We start from the raw sequence: 18,953 nt of genomic DNA, 5'->3' as shown, positions 1-18,953 counted from the left end.
TAACCGCTGCCTCTTTTCCGTGGTGCACAGGCCCGGTCTTCCCCGTACATCCTCAAATCCAATTTTATGCGGTCCTCCTCTTAACCATCCGTGAAACTTAAGATGTCACTTTCATAAATCACAGCCAACAGCTAACCATAATAACGCTCGGGGCATTTTTTATACAAAGAGAACGAGGCTCGGCTTTAGTGCACTTTGTGGCATGAGAGGACGTGAAGGATGTTGAGAGAGGATGTTCATCTTCACATTTTTGTCATGAGAGTATGAAACGACTATGGTTTGGGTGAAAGAAAAAAACAAAAACATGCAAAAAACATACAGTATTTGGGGTTGACCGCAAATGAGCAAAATCACCCAAAACATAAATGCAAATGAAGCTAAAAAATCAACACAAACAGTGGGTTTAGTTGCAGCAAACAGGCAAAATATATTGTCTAGAGATGAAGTGGTTCACATTTTGGACATGTTCGGAGTGGAGGTTTCTTAAGAGGAGACTATGTGTGATATAATCATCTCTATAAAGCATAGTATTTTATAATTCTGCTCCTTTCAGACCGGTAGATACGATATCTGATCCTGGGCTAAAGTACAGAAAAACACCAGCCTGGTGCATTTAATATTAAGTCATGCCGACCTAAAGCACTCATTGTCCCCATCTGGACTTCTCTAAATGTGACTGAACTACACTTTTCTGCCTTTTTAAAAAGAAAATACAAAATCTGAATTTGTCATGCTTTTATAATTTCACAAAAGTACACAAATTAGGGAGAAAAAGTGCAGAAAGCAAATAATTAGAAATAAGAAAATACTTTTTTTTTTTTTTTTTTTTTTTAGAGATTATGAACTCTGGAAGTGCCAAATGAACGAATTCTAGCCACGCTGAGTGCAACGATGCTGTCTCCGGTAGGTAAAACACAATGTGCAGTGTCACTATGAAGCGGTTGGTCCGGTTTTAATTTCCCGTATGATATGAATTTAATAACTAAAACAATCGCTTCAATAGGGTAGCCCTGATGCCAGCCGAACTTAGCCCTGCCCACAACATTTGAGGTCGGGAAGTTCGGTCTGGACTTGATCCGTTGTGGAGCAACTACGCTCCAACCAGAGCTGTTCGGACCAATCAAATTTTCAGGGGGCGGGCTTTATACGATGATGGACAAGATTATCAACAGTAACGTAATCAACCACGTCACCAAAGACCGCTTGGGTTGAATTCGTTTACAACTCCGTTGCTCTGATTAGGTATAGGTCTATCTGTTGCTCTGATTGGTTGTAGGTCTATCCGTTGCTCTGATTGGTTGTAGGTCTATCCGTTGCACTGATTGGTTGTAGGTCTATCCGTTGCACTGATTGGTTGTAGGTCTATCCGTTGCTCGGATTGGTTGGAGGTCTATCCGTTGCTCTGATTGGTTGGAGGTCTATCCGTTGCTCTGATTGGTTGTAGGTCTATCCGTTGCTCGGATTGGTTGTAGGTCTATCCAATTGACTCCAGAGGCATTTTCTTTCCATAATCACAGCCCAATGGAGCAGCATCAGACTCATACTCTGACTAGAATCTGAGTAGGACCACGTCAGGCTACCAATAGAGAGCAAAATATATGAAATAGTTTGACACTTAAGAGTGCTACGGTCGGGGCAAACTGTGTGTGTTTAGAGGGGACCCTATTAACTGTACACCTTTCTTACTTATGGTTATAACTTCTAGGACAATAATTAATAATCCATAACAACTCTCTTCAAACAGGGCAAAACAGCATGGCACACAACAACTTGTCACACAAACAATTTGTAACACCATTAATTGTACATATTACAAAATGACACTGCCAAACAGCTTTGTTTTTACATTTGATGTACTCCTGGCAGTAGTATAACCGCTAGTGTTTCATCTAAGCTGATTTGTAGACGAAACACTGCACTATAAAGTTAAAATAAGGCCCAGTCGTGCAAAAAAAAATAATACTGTGATATACTGTGAAACCAGCAGAATCCTAAAAAATACCCAGATCCAAATTTTTTGGTCACACCACCCAGCGCTACTCAGAACTAGGTAAGGTGGAACTACATTTGAGTACCATCGTGGCTTAAAACATCACAGCACTCTTGGTTAAAAGAGCCACAGTGAGCGGGAAATCAACCTAGACATTAAAATCAGGTAGACATGGGCAATATATCGATATATCGATATCATGATATGTCACTAGATATCGTTTTAGACTTTGGATGTCGTAATATTGTGATATGACACAAGTGTTGTCTTTTTAAGTTTTTAAAGGCTGCATTACAGTAAAGTTATGTCATTTTCTGGACTCACCAGATAAGACTGTTGTAGCTGTTCTATTATTTGCCTTTACCCACTTAGTCATTATATCCACATTACTGATGATGATTATTTATCAAAAATCTCATTGTGTAAATATTTTGGGAAAGCTCCGATAGTCAACACTACAATGTTGTTGCGGTATCGATAGAGGTATTTGGTCAAAAATATCGTGATATTTGATTTTCTCCATATTGCCCAGCCCTAAAATCAGGTAGTTCTGCAGACTTTACAGCATCACAACACAGCTGAAGGAGAAAGAAGGAAAGATAATAAGGTAAGTAAGGTGACAGAAAGTAATGTGAGCTCCCCTATTCTGTGTCAAGTGGAGTAGGTGTAATTGAAGGCCACCTGTGCCATGATGCCAAGCCGGCAGCCGGGCCACTCCTGCTCTCCCTCCTCCATGTGCATCTGCCGGGCTGGTGTGTAAACAACACAGTCACCTCTGCCTGAGACACCGCCGACAGCCTGCACCTCCATCTCCAGAGAGATCACACTACATGACGACAAGGCGACATCAACGTCCCCAATCAATTAGGCAGACGGGTGGGCGCCACCGGGGGCCAATTAGAAGAGAGCCAACACAGGTTGAGAGGGATTTGTGTCTCCCAGGGTAAAAAAAAAAGAGACTACACAGCTCTGCTTTCCCTCTTTAAAAAAACCAGACAGCTCCTCCAAACGTGACTCCACATTAAACAACATCCCTGTTAGTTATGATATCAATTAAATCAAGTATGACAGTTGCAGTTTTACAGAGACCCCCTGGCGTCAGGTGAGGGGGGAAAAGGGCACAGGTCATATATCTGTGAGCACAGATTTGCAAACTGTGAGCACATATTTAGACATGGCTCTTTTTCCTCTGCGCCGACACTTGGGGGGCTCCGAACAGTTTTGAAAGATGCAGTGCTGTCCAAAAGATGTTTAACATGACTCTCTGCCATTCACTATTAGCCAGCTAGAAGCCACACTGACAACAATATCCGGGGACCAAATGGGCTGTCAGGACTTCAGTACAGTTGTGTCACAATAATACTAAATATATATCGGTAAAAAGTCCCACTACAGTCATTCCCCGGCTGCAATGACTTGACAGACCAGAGACTCTGGAAACGCTGACCAATCAGAGCAGACTGGGCTTAAAGAGACAGGTGCTAAAACAGAGCGTTCAGGTAGAGGGCGAATACAGGTATATTCAGATGTATGAGAAAAATGTAGTTTTTGAACTTTAAAGTATGTAAACATGTTCTAGTAGGAAGCCAAAATACATGTATGAACCTGAAACTTAGCATGATATGAGACCTTTAAACACCAGGAGTAGATTTGGCAACAAAGAGGTTAGCCGTAAAAGGCCACAGGCACTGCCATTCAAGAAGCTGAATTTAGCTCGTAGCAGGCTAAGCTAACGTCCAAACCAACGCGTGTCGAGACAGAATAACTGATTTAACATGCACTAAATACCTCAAACCAGACAGTTTGCATTGCATATATATTTAATGACAGCACATAACCCCGAAAAAGCACGTAAAATTAATGGTTGACGGGCAGACAGGCTGTCGTGGTTGGTTAATTTCTATTAGCGGTGCTAGTGAACTGTAGCTTACCGTAGCTGGTTGGCTGGTAAACCTAAGCTAGCCAACTTGTCAGCGAACCCAGACAAGCTTCAAAAACAAAGCGACAAGCTAGTAGTATTTCGGGTCTACCTGAAGTTATATCCGCCGTCACAAAACAGCAGAACACAGCCAGCCACCTAATCGTTTGTTTTGGAGGGCGCCATGTTCACAATCCTCCATCACGGGACAGAAAAAGGCAGCTACGGCTAAGCTAACGGTGCTAGCCGCCGTGTTGTCACTGAGCCATTTCCATCATATTAAAAAAAATCTAACTCACCTTTGCTACGGTGTCACGTACACACAGCGCTGCAGGAAATCCGCGAAGGATTAAAAGCGAGGCAGCTTACATTAGTATTGTTCGGGCTAGGTGAGGCTGAGGATGGTTGTTTGTGTCCAGCTGGCCACAGTACAGCAGCGCTGGGCTGGGAGGTAAACACAGACAGCGCCAACAGAGCCGAGCGGAGCTGCTGAACCAGAGGGAGAACTCTAGTGGTGGAATCCGACTTACTACACCTAACCCCCGGGGCTACTTCTTGGAAGTTGAGGTTGATTTGATGCATTACCGCCACCAATTGGTAGATATCGATTGTGGATTAGAATATGTAATATATAGCTTACAAAACGTAAAAAAAAGAGAAGTAATTAATAAATAGTTCTTCCACATATCTCTAACAATATAGGATAATATACTTTTTTAATTATTCTTGCCCACAGTAATCACATCTAGATTATGCCTACCTATTACTGTTTAGTCCAATGTATCAAGTCATCAACTGCTATTTACATGTCAAAAGGGTAGGCTGCAGACATTCACGTTTCTCTGGGAATTAACTGTAATTAAAAAGCATAGTAATATTAATTCAGAATATACAACATGGACATACTTGTAAGCAAATGTAAATAATCATATACTCATTTCATAATGTTGTCTTTTTGTGACTTGACCATATGGGCTGCACATTTTCGATTTGTTTGTTGGTGTTAAAATAGTTCACTTGTAAAAGCTGAGTCACTCACCGCAGTAAAGACTCAGAACATTTCTCAGGAACAACACTACAAATGATTATGTCTTAAAATTGACTAAACATGTAGCTTTCAGACGTGGAGTCCTTTAAATGTTGAACTGAATGCATGATTTCATTATGGATATAATCATGATTATAAAAGGATTCCTGAATACTTTTGTACTGGGAAAGGTGGAGTAACTTTACCTGTAATGGTGCAATAAAATCAATCACAGTTGTCCAAAACCCTCATGGGACTTTTGGGGATGCATTATCTTCAGCACAGCAGCAGGTTGTTTTGTAGAATGACAGATTCAGAAACCCTGGATCTCATGTCAACAACATACACAATATACAGTAAGTTGTCTTACGTGTGTGTCAGGATTAAAACAAAACGCCTTCACGTCCAAACTTAACCTAATGAATGTCTGACTATTTCTCTGTTTGAGTCTTGTGTAATGAAATACTCTTTATTGACTCAGGGCACAAAGAAAATGTTGGTTTTAAAAGCAAGACGTGAAAGAAAACTCACGCTCGTTTCTCTAAAAGCAGTTTTAGTGAAAAGTAGAAAAGGACTGAGACTGATTGACTCTAAACATGAACACTGTCCTTTGTGAGGAGGCAAACTGCCTCAGTCATACTCGCATATCAGTTTCACATTTTCTCCATTTTTGTAGGATACCCTGGAATAAAGACAAGAAGAAAATAATTTGTTGATGTTTGTTTATTCGTCATGTAATCCTTCAGTTTGTTCACACATCCCATCAATAAAGTCTGTTCAATGATTCCATGTACAGATTCACCTTGTTTGAATCTCAGCTACATAAAAAACAATAATGAATCATCTCCTTATTGATTGAGATGAGAAGTATTACAATTCTATATTACCTCATAACAATAACTATTGGTCTGCCAAACAAGTAAATGCAAATTTGATTACAGATGGCCTTACAAATGTATCTGCAAAAATATACAAAATATCTACAATAAAGGAAGTCTGGCGCTTTCTCTCTTCAGACTCCATACAGTGCAAGAGAAACAACAACCTATAAATGCATCATTACAAATATTACAAAACATTTAGAGCACAGGTTCTCAAGCTTTTTTCAATAATGTACACCCTTTGAACAGTTTTAAGCCATGTACCCCCTAACCAGCACGAATAATTTTTGGTAGAAAAAAAAAGTCTATATAAAGAGGAACAATACAGCGATGTCAGCGATAGATTTACTAAACAACAGCCTTGGACCTGGAAAACAGCTAAATGCTGATGAAAAAAAACAAAAGAAAGAAGAGAAGTAAGGCAAGAATAGGTCAAAAATAATAATAAAAACTTTGAAAAAAAATACAGTAGAAAGAAGGAAGGCAACAACTAGGGCGACGAAACTTTGAAAAAAAGTGACAAAAACTTGTCTAAAAATCAAGCCAGTAGAAGTAACACCAGCTTTGTAACTGAAAAACATTTTACAAATAATGTCACGTACCCCCTGCAGTCCTCCAAAGTACCCCCATTTGAGAAACACTGATTAAGAGCACAGACAAAGAGAGAAATCAACAAACATCATGATGAGCAGTGATAGCCTCCATAGGCTAAACAGACACAGATGAGGATCATTGCTGTCTATTTCACTTCAACTCAGCAGTTTCTCCAGAACGGTAAAAGTGAAGTCCAACATAGAGAGGCTGAGTGAATGTGGTCTGGACTCTGTGGAGGAGAGTCATGGTGTCTGAGACGCTGTAGAAGGACAGAGTACCTGCCCTGTGATCCAGGTACACTCCTACTCTGGAGGACACAGGACCTGAGACAAGAGTTTGAACTTTTTTGTTCCAAAATGTGTAACTATCCTTTTCGTATCTTAATGTCCAAGATTTGTCATTGCGTCCAAATTCACATTCATCCGACCACCCTGCTCTGCTGATATTCTTGTATGCGACTGCTACTTCACCTCTCCCTCTCAGCTCCACCTCCCAGTAACAACGTCCGGTCAGACCCTCTCTACTCAGGACCTGAGCCATACCATAAAATCTCTCTGGATGATGGGAATAAATCTGTTTTTCTCTCATAACTGTTGCTTTCCTGTTCCCTTTAGATAACTGCAGCATTGGGTTTACTGTGTTTGGATCCAGTGTGATCACGCGTGAATATTTTAGGAAGTCAGCTCTGGACTTGGGCTCTGACGGTAAAACATCCACTTCAGTCACGGTCCGTGAGATGTGTGTCCATGTCTCATTTAGAAGGTGCTGTATTTTATATCTGACTTCAGACACAGCCGCTGTCACATCCTCAAAGTAGCGCAGAGGACGGATATCGATGCTGGATGTAGATTCACTGAGTGGTGACAGTGAGGAGTAGTTGTGTAGAAACTGGTTGTGATCCTCTGTGTGTGAGATCTTCTTCATCTCAGCGTCTTTCCTCTTCAGCTCAGTGATCTCCTGATACAGATTCTCCTGAAGCTCTTTGGCTCGCATCACTTGAGTGTTCTGCTGGAATCTGATCTTCTGCTCCACAGCCGTGCTTTCTCGCTTCATGAAATAGATAAGACTGTAGAAAATCTTCGCACTGTCCTCCACTACTTTATCAGCAGAGCGATTGATGGCCTCCACCTCCTGTTGAAGCAGCTTCACATCTTTCTCTCTGTCTTGGATTCTCCGCTGGACGTTTTGTTGACTCCCCTCAAGCTCTTTCTGCCTCTCAGTCCTTTCTGCTGCAGCTGAGACTGTGTCGTGGACTTTATGTTCATCCATTAAGCAGAGAGAACAGATACAGTGCTGATCAGTACGGCAGAATATCTTCATCACCTCATTATGATGAGAGCAGATGTTCTCCTTGAGATTCTTGGAGGGCTCCACCAGCTTGTGTTTCTCAAACGCAGAGGAGTTGTAATGAGGCTGGAGGTGTTGATCACAGTAAGAGACCAGACACACCAGACAGGACTTGAGGGCTTTCAGTTTTCTCCCAGTGCAGACATCACAGGCCACATCTTCAGCTCCAGCATAGCAGTGATCAGCAGGAGCAGCTTGGAGTCCAGTCTTCTTCAGTTCCTCCACTAAATCTGCTAACATGGTGTTTTTCATCAGGACAGGCCTCGGTGTGAAAGTCTTTCTACACTGAGGACAGCTGTAGATCTGCTTCCCATCCTCTCCATCCCAGTGAGCTTTAATACAGTCCATACAGTAGCTGTGTCCACAGAAAGTAGTCACCGGATCCTTCAGTAGATCCAGACAGATCGAACAAGAGAAGCTTTCCCGGTCCAGCTTAACTCGCTTCTGCGCCATTTCACCTCCTGGCAGTGACTGGTTGAGAGTTTCTCTGAACAGAAATATGAAGTCTGTCTGCTCAGACTCCAAACTGAACTTAGATCCTTTTGTTCCTGTTCTTTCAGACTTCTGTGAGTTGGAGAGACCAAGGCAACATGTGCTAAGTGTGGAGCTGGCTGTGTTTTGAGAGAAGGAAGAAGAGGGAGGGGTTATCAAGATTTCACACGTTCAAGTAGGAGGGGGTTGCTCTAAAAGGGCCAGTGCGAGTTTCACTGTTTCTTTTCAACATGCAGTGAGGATTAAAACAATAAAAATTAAATTATACATCTGCACGTGGAGTTCATTTGATCGCTTTCAGCTCACAGCAGTTGATGCTAACACTGCAAAGATAAACAATACCAATATCAAAAGAGTCTTTTTACATTTTCTCTCACTTTTAACACCTGTTTAAAAAAGTGCTTTACAGAAGAGAGAAAAGAGAAATAAATAAAAGAGACTGCTAATACTAATGTGAGGGCGTAACTTTGGGTTCAACACTGCAACACCGGCAGCACCACCGCTAGTTAGCTTAGCGTAGTGAATGGAATCCTATGTTGCCGATTAACATGTTGTGAGTAAAAGTGAGCCAACAAAAGACAAAAAAACAACCTAATTACTTGCACTGAGACAAGAAATGCATTGGCCCACCTATCTACAGCCAGGGGAGACTGTGATAAATCCTATTTCAACAAACGGTGGCGTATCCCTTAAAGCTTTAGAGCTTACACCGGAGTGTAAAATGCCAACACAAAGGAAGTGGAAAGTCGAGGATATAGACTAGCAAGGCTTTGACAGAAGCTAACGACTGTAGGCCTACTCTGAGAAACAGCGGTTCTCAGCCAACAACATTCTGTTTGAAGGGGTCTCAGAGAGATCACCGGCTGCAAACCTAAAGCACCCCCACTCCACTCACGACTTGGGGCTGAATGAGTTCTACTGTCGTTTTGAAGGACAATGGGACATTCCTGACACCAATGACGACTCTCCTGTTAAAATGCAAAGCGCCCCACCCAATCCATCAGTTTCAGATTGGGGCAAAACACAGATGAACACAACACAACTTCCCTCCTCTTCTTCTTTTTTTTCTAAATATGCTACATTTCCTTGTTCATTTTTATTATATTAACAGACATATAACACCACCGGCAAAAAGGCAACGTGTAGTGTTGTAGAATATATTCTGTAGAATAGTAAAAGGCCTTAAGTCATGAACTGACCTTTGCTCTCTCTGTTCCCAAGAACTGTGAGTGATCAAATGCAGAATGTGCTGGAACAGAAGGCCCCCAGAAAAGTAATTTACACTGTAACAAAAAAAAAAAAAAAATATCTCCAGACAAGAGACATGGTAGTCATGTGTTTGCCCGAATCTTCAACGGGAAAACCGGAGGCTGAGACCACGTGGACAGATAACAGCCGAATACATCGCAGGAGGGGGGGGCCCAAGGGAGAATAAGAAAGAAAGGGCAAGATAGGTCGGGCATTCGGACTCCCGGAAAGACTGTTGGCGGTAGGGCAAGAGAGGATTGTCTTGAAGGAAGTCTGATTCCTTATGCATAAGCTGTAACTACTTGCAATATTGTCACTATAAATGATTGACTTCGACTAGAGGACTCCTGTAAGTTATTTCTGGCCTACCATTAAACAAACACAAAGGTTAAAGGTGCAGTCTGAGACAACTTGAATTGGTCCCTGGAACCAGGCCCGAACCGGCATCAGAACCACAAAATCTTCAGTGTTTAGTACAGTGTGTGCAAATCTAAGTCTTGCACCGGGGCTCATCCGCTGCTATTTTACATGTCAAAATGTCAAAACCTCTAGCTCACCCAGTAAGAGCGTGCGCCCAATGTACAGTAGGCTGAGGCATTTGCAGTGGCCCGGGTTCGAGTCTGACCTGCGGCGCTTTGCTGTGTGTCATCACCCATCTCTCTCCCACCTTTCCTGTCTAGCCAGAATCACTCTGAAATAAAGGGAAAAAGCCCCAAAAAAATAATCTTAAAAAAAATAAATGTTAGGTGCCAGACATTCACGTTGCTCTGGAAATTAACTGTATGCTAATTAAAACTGATAGTAATTTTAATCCTGAATAAACAACATGGACATACTTGTAACCAAATGTAAATAATCATATATTAATTTCATAATTTTGTGATTTGTGACTGGACCTGATACGGCACATTTGTTGTTGATGTTAAAATATTAATATATTATTAAAATATTTCACTTGTTGTAAAATCAAGTCACTCACAGCAGTGAAGACTCAGAACGCCACGTCCCTTTAATGCTGAACTTAAGGCATGATTTCATATGGATATAATCATTATAAAATGCTTCCTGAATACTTTTGTACTGGGAAAGGTGGAGTAACTTTACCTGTAATGGTGCAATAAAATCAATCACAGTTGTCCAAAACCCTCATGGGACTTTTGGTTATGCATTTCCTTCAGCACAGCAGCAGGCTGTTTCGTAGAATGACAGATTCAGAAACCCTGGATCTCAAGTCAACAACATACACAATAAAAGTTGTCTTATGTTTGTCAGGATTCTAAAGAAAACGCCTTCACGTCCAAACTTAACCAAATGAATGTCTGACTATTTCTCTTGTTTGAGTATTGTGTAATGAAATACTCTTTATAAACTAAGAAAATGTCGGTTGCAAAAAGAAACAAGTGATAAAAAACAAACTCAATTCTCATTGCTCTGTGACAAAAGCTGTTTTAGTGAAAAGTAGAAAGGACTGAGACTGACTGACTCTAAACATGAAGACTGTCACAATCAGTGTTAAAACCAATATCAAACAATAGGGAATGCTTTTTCACTTTATTTCTCTTGAAAGATGAATTCATAATGACTTGCAGCATTTCCACCAGTAACCTTGATGTGTGACAAAATGGGCTTCTGTTCCATCCCTGGTTAACAGGAGGAAGGCTCCCTCTCGTGGTGTGCAGCAGTTTTGACTTGTTCACTTGATGTGATAGACACCGGAGGAAGACACACAACTTAAAACAACATCAGTAAAGAGACATTTAAACAGATGTAATATCACACTGTTAGTTTACATACATGAATCCTCTTTATTGACTCAGGGCACAAAGAAAATGTTGGTGACAGAAAACTCTGCTCATTTCTCTAAAAGCTGTTTTAGTGAAAAGTAGAAGACTGACTGACTCTAAACATGAACACTGTCCTTTGTGAGGAGGCAAACTGCCTCAGTTCTACTCTCATATCAGTTTCACATTTTCTCCATCATCTTTGTATGATACTCTGGAATAAAGACAAGACAATACTTTGTTCATGTTAGTTTATTCATCATGTAAACCTTCAGTTTGTTCACACATCCCATCAGTAACGTCTGTTCGAAGATTCCATGTGCAGATTCACCTTGTTTGAATCTCAGCTATATAAAAAAAGTGATTATAATGAGAATTATGACAGTTCTATAATACCTCATAACAATAATATTTGGTCTGCCAAACAAATAAATGCAAACGTGATTACGAAATTCTACACATGAACCAATTAGATGTCCCAAGTTCCACCTGTAATGTTTGATAGGCAGCTGATCTCTGTGCAGTGTAGACATGCCACCACAATCAGCTCTCAGCAGCAAGCATGGAGACAACAGAAGTTAACACTTCTGTCTATTTAAGTTTACAGAACTCAGCAGTGCCTCCATCAAAACAAAGCCCAAGTCCAACATAGAGAGGCTGAGTGAATGTGGTCTGGACTCTGTGGAGGAGAGTCATGGTGTCAGAGACGCTGTAGAAGGACAGAGTACCTGCCCTGTGATCCAGGTACACTCCTACTCTGGAGGACCCAGGACCTGGGACATGAGTTTGGACATTGTTGTTCAAAAATGTATAATGTTCTTTTTCACACCGTAACGCCCATGATCTGTCATCGATTCCAAATCCGCATTCATCCGAGCCCCCTGCTCTTCTGATATCCTTGTACGCGACTGCTACAAAAATTCTCCCCCCCTCTCAACTCCACCTCCCAGTAACAACGTCCAGTCAGACTCGCCTTACTCAGGACCTGCCAAAGATCAGTGAATCTGTCTGGGTGACTAGAATAAAGCTGTTCTTCATACATAGATGTAGCTTTTCTGTTGCCCTCAGATAATAACAGCTGTCTACAAGCTGTGTTTGGATCCAGTGTGATTTCACGTGAATATGCTAAAAAGTCAGCTCTGGTCTTGGGCTCTGGTTTTGGATTTGACAGTAAAACATCCACCTTAGTTACAGTCAGTGATATGTTTGCCCATGTGTCTCTCAGAAGGTCCTGTAGTTTATCTCGGACTTCCAAGACAGCCGCTGTCACGTCCTCAAAGTAGCTCAGAGGACGGATAGTGATGCTGGATGTAGATTCACTGAGTGGTGACAGTGAGGAGTAGTTGTGTAGAAACTGGTTGTGATCCTCTGTGTCTGAGATCTTCTTCATCTCAGCGTCTTTCCTCTTCAGCTCAGTGATCTCCTGCTCCAGCTTCTCCTGAAGCTCTTTGACTCGACTCACTTCAGTTTTCTGCTGAAATCTGACCATCCACCTCACAGCCGTGCTTTTGGACTTCATGAAACGGATAAGACTGGAGAAGCTCTTCTCACTGTCCTCCACTACTTTATCAGCAGAGTGATTGATAGCCTCCACCTCCTGCTGAAGCAGCTTCACATCTTTCTCTCTGTCCTGGATTCTCTGCTGGATGTTTTGTTGACTCCCCTCGAGCTCTTTCTGCCTCTCAGTCCTTTCTGCCGCAGCTGAGACTGTGTCGTGGCCTTTATGTTCATCCACAGAGCAGAGAGAACAGATACACTGCTGATCAGTACGGCAAAAAATCTTCATCACCTCATCATGGCGAGAGCAGATGTTCTCCTTGAGATTTTTGGAGGGCTCCACCAGTTCGTGTTTCTCAAACGCAGGGGAGTCATAATGAGGCTGAATGTGTTTCTCACAGTAAGAGACCAGACACACCAGACAGGACTTGAGGGCTTTCAGTTTTCTCACAGTGCAGACATCACAGGCCACATCTTCAGCTCCAGCATAGCAGTGATCAGCAGGAGAAGCTTGGAGTTCTCCAGTCTTCTTCAGTTCCTTCACTAAATCTGCTAACATGGTGTTTTTCAGCAGGACAGGCCTCGGTGTGAAAGTCTCCCTACACTGAGGACAGCTGTAGCTCTGGTTCTCGTCCTCTCCATCCCAGTGAGCTTTAATACAGTCCATACAGTAGCTGTGTCCACATGGAGTAGTCACCGGATCCTTCAGTAGATCCAGACAGATTGAACAAGAGAAGCTTTCCCAGTCCAGCTTGACTCTTTTCTGCGCCATTTCACCTCCTGGCAGTGACTGGTTTCTCTGAACAGAAATATGAAGTCTGTCTGCTCAGACTCCAAACTGAACTTAGATCCTTTTGTTCCTGTTCTTTCAGACTTCTGTGAGTTGGAGGGAACAAGGAAACATGTGCTCAGCGTGGAGCTACCTGTGTTTGAGATCAGGAAGAAGAGGGAGGGGTTATCAGGCTTTCATGCTTCCAGCAGGAGGAGGTTTCTCTTAAAGGGACAGCGCAGGTTTCACTGTTTATTTTTCAACATGCTGTGAAGATTAGAACAAAAAATGAAATTTAACATCTGCATGTTGAGTACATTACTTTCAACAGTTGAAGCCAACACTGCAAAGGTAAACAATACCAGTATCAAAAGAGTTTTTAGATTTTACGTTAATCATAGATTGCCATGTGCGGATACTGGAGAAAGCCAGGACTTTAAAAATGCCACCGACAATAATCCAGAGTTTGGCAGAATGGTCTCATATTGATGTTCCTGTTTTAAGTTAAATTTAAATTATATATAAAACACACCATTAATGTCTTTATATGTCCATTGGTGTATTATTTTGGTGTGTTTGCTTTAGTGCAAATAATGTGTGACTAATTAGAGATACGGCCCAGGAGTCCAAACGTTTTACAACAGTCTTTGTCTCTTACAGTTGTCTCAATGTGTGCACTGAATCACAGCTGAGTTTCAGTACAACAGCACTCTCTCTCTTGTGATATTGCTTAACTTTCTGGGGAAATTAGCACACTTTTTTAATGCATTATCTACTCATACTGTACATTGGAAATCCCATTAAAACTTTGAAATGTTCCAAATATGGCTTTAATTAAACTTTCAAATCCCATTTCATAAAATAGGCAAAAACAGACCGGCTCAATTTTGACCCGAGAGGACAACAAGTTTGATGTGCTGCCATTAAAAAAGTTGAAATAGATATAGAAACATACAACTTTTTACATTAGTTACAGCAGAGTTACTTACTTACTTACTTTTCATTTATTTAATGTTGTTTATCTGTATTGAGGCAGATCTTAAATCTTCTGCTTTGACCGGAAAGCACTTTGGGTCAACCTCTGTTGATATAAATGTGCTATAAGCCTATAAATAAAGATGACTTGACATGCATTTATATATTCCCAAGTTTTAATGATACAATCATGACAAAAAATATTGACAGAAATCTTATGAGGTACATTTTACAATGTGGCCACTGCCAAATAATATGTGATGTTTTTAAAATTAGCCTGCATGAGTGAGATTAAAAATGAAACTCCTGAGAGCAAAGCTGGAGCCACTGTTCACATTGTAATGCATTGTAACGATATGATGATAATAACATTCCAGTCTTCCTTCAGGAGCACCGTCTTTGAGCTATGGGGACATTAAATTGGGAGTGTTAATAATGGAGGACCTCAAAAAGGGACCAGATGTATAACACCTGGATTATTTTAGCTAAACAGTTTATCCACAAATGTAGATTTTTGAAGGTGCTAGACCTTTATTTTGTGTGTTCATGAAGGAGTTACATATTTATGAGAAATCTTTGAAATGTATAAAAACTAAACAAGCAGTGGATGTGTTACAGATCATACAAGTATTGTAATTGTAATTGATTTATTTGAACAGGGACAGTGCACAAAAAACATTGATAGGTTGTAGCAAATTGCTCATTTCTGCCCGTAGTCCATGGGCAGGTAAATGGCACATTAAAATACAAAGTATTTACAGTACAACATATAATACAGATACATAAAGTCATAAAAATCTACAGTCATTATTGTCAACCTATATCCCACCCCAAACCCACACAGTAATGTTACACATCAATTTACTGGTGGGAGCAAGTCTGATTAGTTAACAACCAATGCTTTGCGTGGAAATGAGTGGAAGTTAGTGCATGAAATTAGCTCTATTGGTTGTGGACTATACCGCTATCTCTTTATTTATTTATTTATTTATTGTCTTCTTTTTTTGTAATTCAGTTGTCTTTTTGTTAAAGCTGGATATCTAGTCTGTATTTGGTACTCCATGTATTAATTGTTAAATGAAGATTGTAATGGCCTGAATTTGTTAAATAAAGGTTGGATTAAAAAACAAAAGCAAAAAAAAACATTCCAGTCTTGCTTCCGGTTTCTATTGGCGTAGCTTTTACGCCAAGCCCCGCCCTTCAATAGCATTCACACGCTACTATTGGCCAGGTGTCCATGCTTACATGTACAGGTCCTATCCCCTGACCAATCCCCTTACCCTAACCTTAACCACTCGAGGTGAAATGCCTAACCCCAACCAATGGAGCTGCTTCGTAGGGCGGGTCTTGGCGTGGCCATAGTGGGATTCGTAACCTTTTAACACTGATGCTGCATTCAGGGCACATGGGAAACATGGGTGGGAATAGTTTCCACTTTACAAATATTATTCACATCACATGTAAAGAATCATCTCAACAATATCTGTTTTAATGTGTGTCAAGACACAACAAAACGTCTTCACACCCACACTTGTCCAACATAATTTTACCTATTTTAACAGTTTTTAAGTTTGTGTATTAAAATCATCTTATTGACTAAGTGCACCAAGAAAATATTGGTTTTAAAAGCACCCTGAGATAAAATAAAATCTAAACATGAAAACTGTACTTTGTGGTGTTTCAAGAGGCGAACTACCTCAGTTCTACTCTCATATCAGTTTCATATTTTCTCTTCATCTTTGTATGATACTCTGGAATAAAGACAAGAAGACAATACTTTGTTCATGTTAGTTTATTCATCATGTAAACCTTCAGTTTGTTCACACATCCCATCAGTAACGTCTGTTCAATGTTAACAGATTCACTTCATCCACACAAACCTTGTTTGAATCTCATCTCACTCATTGATTATTTTATTTTATTATATAACAATAACATTCGGTCTGCCAAAAAAAAAAAAAAAATGCAAATGTGATTACAGGTTTCTTTAAAATCTACACAAATCTATGCTAAATAAGGTCTGGTGCTTTCTCTCTTCAGACTCATGCAGTAGAAGAGAAACAACAACAACCTACAAATAAAATAAATTAAAATATTCATCAAACATTTAGATAACAGAGAAGCTTACATTTTCACTTCAGATCAACTAACATCATCATGAGCATCAGTGATAGCCTCCATGGCTAAACAGACACAGGAAGGAGAGTCACCTAAAGAAACTCAAACATTTACACAACACAACTGATATGAAGAGGTCAAAGTACATCCCATAATGTTTGATTGACAGCTGATCTCTGTGCAGTGAAGAAATGCCACCACAATCAGCTCTCAGCAACAAACATGGGGACAAAATAAGTTTAAGAGTTAAAAAAGAATCTTACCCTTTAATGACTTCTGTCTATTTGAATTTACACAACTCAGCTGTGTCTCCAAAAGAAGAAGAGTGAAGCAACAGTCCAGCGTAGAGAGGCTGAGTGAATGTGGTCTGGACTCTGTGGAGGAGAGTCATGGTGTCAGAGACTCTGTAGAAGGACAGAGTACCTGCCCTGTGATCCAGGTACACTCCTACTCTGGAGGATACAGGACCTGGGACATGAGTTTTGACTTTGTTGTACAAAAACTTATAACTGTTATTGTCACATCTTAATGCCAAAGATTTTTCATTCCATCCAAATCTACATGCATTCGAGCTGCCTGCTCTGGTGACATTCTTGTATGAGACTGCTACATAAATGACTTCGCCTCTCCACTCCACCTCCCAGTAACAACGTCCAGCCAGACTCTCTCTACTCAGGACCTGAAACTCTTTAGTGAATCTGTCTGGGTGACTAGAATAGCGCTGTTGTTGCCCCACTAATGTAGCTTTCCTGTTCCCCTCAGATAATATCAGCTGTGTGTGTGCTGTATTTGGATCCAGTGTGATTTCACGTGAATATTTAAGGAAGTCAGCTCTGGTCTTGGGCTTTGGTTGTGACAGTAAAACATCCACTTCAGTCACAGCCTGGGAGATGTTAGCCCATGTCTCTGTCAGAAGGTCCTGTAGTTTATCTCTGACCTCTGACACAGCCGCTGTCACATCCTCAAAGTAGCTCAGAGGACGGATATTGATGCTGGATGTAGATTCACTGAGTGGTGACAGTGAGGAGTAGTTGTGTAGAAACTGGATGTGATCCTCTGTGTGTGAGAGCTTCTTCATCTCAGCGTCTTCCCTCTTCAGCTCAGTGATCTCCTGCTCCAGCTTCTCCTGAAGCTCTTTGACTCGACTCACTTCACTTTCCTGGTGGAATCTGACCTGCTGCTCCACATCAGAGCTTCTTTTCTCCATGAGACGGATCAGCTCAGTGATGATCTTCTTACTGTCCTCCACTACTTTATCAGCAGAGTGATTGATGGCCTCCACCTCCTGTTGAAGCAGCTTCACATCTTTCTCTCTGTCCTGGATTCTCTGCTGGATGTTTTGTTGACTCCCCTCGAGCTCTTTCTGCTTCTCAATCCTTTCTGATGCAGCTGAGACTGTGTCGTGGCCTTTATGTTCATCCACAGAGCATAGAGAACAGATACACTGCTGATCAGTACGGCAGAAAATCTTCATCACCTCATCATGAAGAGAGCAGAGGTTCTCCTGGAGATTCTTGGAGGGCTCCACCAGGTTGTGTTTCTTAAATATAGGTAATTCATAATGGGGCTGGAGGTGTTGATCACAGTAAGAGACCAGACACACCAGACAGGACTTGAGGGCTTTCAGTTTTCTCCCAGTGCAGACATCACAGGCCACATCTTCAGCTCCAGCATAGCAGTGATCAGCAGGAGAAGCTTGGAGTTCTTCAGTCTTCATCATTTCCTCCACTAAATTTGCCAACATGGTGTTTTTCATCAGGACAGGCCTCAGTGGGAAAGTCTCCCTACACTGAGGACAGCTGTAGATCTGCTTCCCATCCTCTCCATCCCAGTGTGCTTTAATACAGTTCATACAGTAGCTGTGTCCACATGGAGTAGTCACCGGATCCTTCAGTAGATCCAGACAGATCGAACAAGAGAAGCTTTCCCAGTCCAGCTTGACTCTTTTCTGCGCCATTTCACCTCCTGGCAGTGACTGGTTGAGAGTTTCTCTGAACAGAAATATGAAGTCTGTCTGCTCAGACTCAAAACTGAACTTTGAATCTTTTGTTTCCTTCCTTCAGACTTCTGTGAGTTGGAGGGAACAAGGAAACATGTGCTCAGCGTGGAGCTACCTGTGTTTGAGATCAGGAAGAAGAGGGAGGGGTTATCAGGCTTTCTTGCTTCCAGCAGCAGGTTTCTCTTAAAGGGGCAGCGCAAGTTTCACTGTTTATTTTTCAACATGCTGTGAAGATTAGAACAAAAAATGAAATTTAACGTCTGCATGTTGAGTACATTACTTTCAGCTCACAACAGTTGAAGCTAACACTGCAAAGT

General features: G+C 41.2%; 3 protein-coding genes and 1 pseudogene across 3 annotated transcripts in view; all 4 read right to left on the bottom strand.

Annotated features, from left to right (window-relative positions):
* The window catches only part of zmynd11 (zinc finger, MYND-type containing 11), a 37,691-nt gene extending 33,684 nt beyond the window's left edge, over nucleotides 1–4,007 (bottom strand). Inside the window, 1 exon segment of the mRNA XM_028593603.1 lies at nucleotides 3,922–4,007. The gene's annotated coding sequence lies outside the window, so the exon portion shown is untranslated.
* A 1,633-nt stretch (nucleotides 4,008–5,640) lies between these two features.
* Nucleotides 5,641–8,361, bottom strand: LOC114564864 (E3 ubiquitin/ISG15 ligase TRIM25-like). The gene has a single exon (XM_028592480.1). It carries the CDS (start codon nucleotides 8,208–8,210, stop codon nucleotides 6,561–6,563), a length of 1,650 nt encoding a protein of 549 aa, XP_028448281.1. The 5' UTR covers nucleotides 8,211–8,361; the 3' UTR covers nucleotides 5,641–6,560.
* A 3,153-nt stretch (nucleotides 8,362–11,514) lies between these two features.
* On the bottom strand, nucleotides 11,515–13,722 carry LOC114564862 (tripartite motif-containing protein 16-like; annotated as a pseudogene).
* A 2,571-nt stretch (nucleotides 13,723–16,293) lies between these two features.
* On the bottom strand, nucleotides 16,294–18,775 carry LOC114564861 (tripartite motif-containing protein 16-like). The gene has a single exon (XM_028592478.1). It carries the CDS (start codon nucleotides 18,592–18,594, stop codon nucleotides 16,918–16,920), a length of 1,677 nt encoding a protein of 558 aa, XP_028448279.1. The 5' UTR covers nucleotides 18,595–18,775; the 3' UTR covers nucleotides 16,294–16,917.
* Nucleotides 18,776–18,953: the final 178 nt, after the last annotated feature.

Source organism: Perca flavescens, chromosome 12 (genome assembly GCF_004354835.1).
Source record: "Perca flavescens isolate YP-PL-M2 chromosome 12, PFLA_1.0, whole genome shotgun sequence".
NCBI lineage: Eukaryota > Metazoa > Chordata > Actinopteri > Perciformes > Percidae > Perca > Perca flavescens.
Note: the sequence above shows the minus strand (reverse complement) of the source record. Positions and strands in the feature narration are given on the sequence as shown.

Coding starts and splice junctions, on each gene's coding strand:
- LOC114564864 (XM_028592480.1), bottom strand. CDS start 8,210: ATGGCGCAGAAGCGAGTTAAGCTGGACCGGGAAAGCTTCTCTTGTTCG.
- LOC114564861 (XM_028592478.1), bottom strand. CDS start 18,594: ATGGCGCAGAAAAGAGTCAAGCTGGACTGGGAAAGCTTCTCTTGTTCG.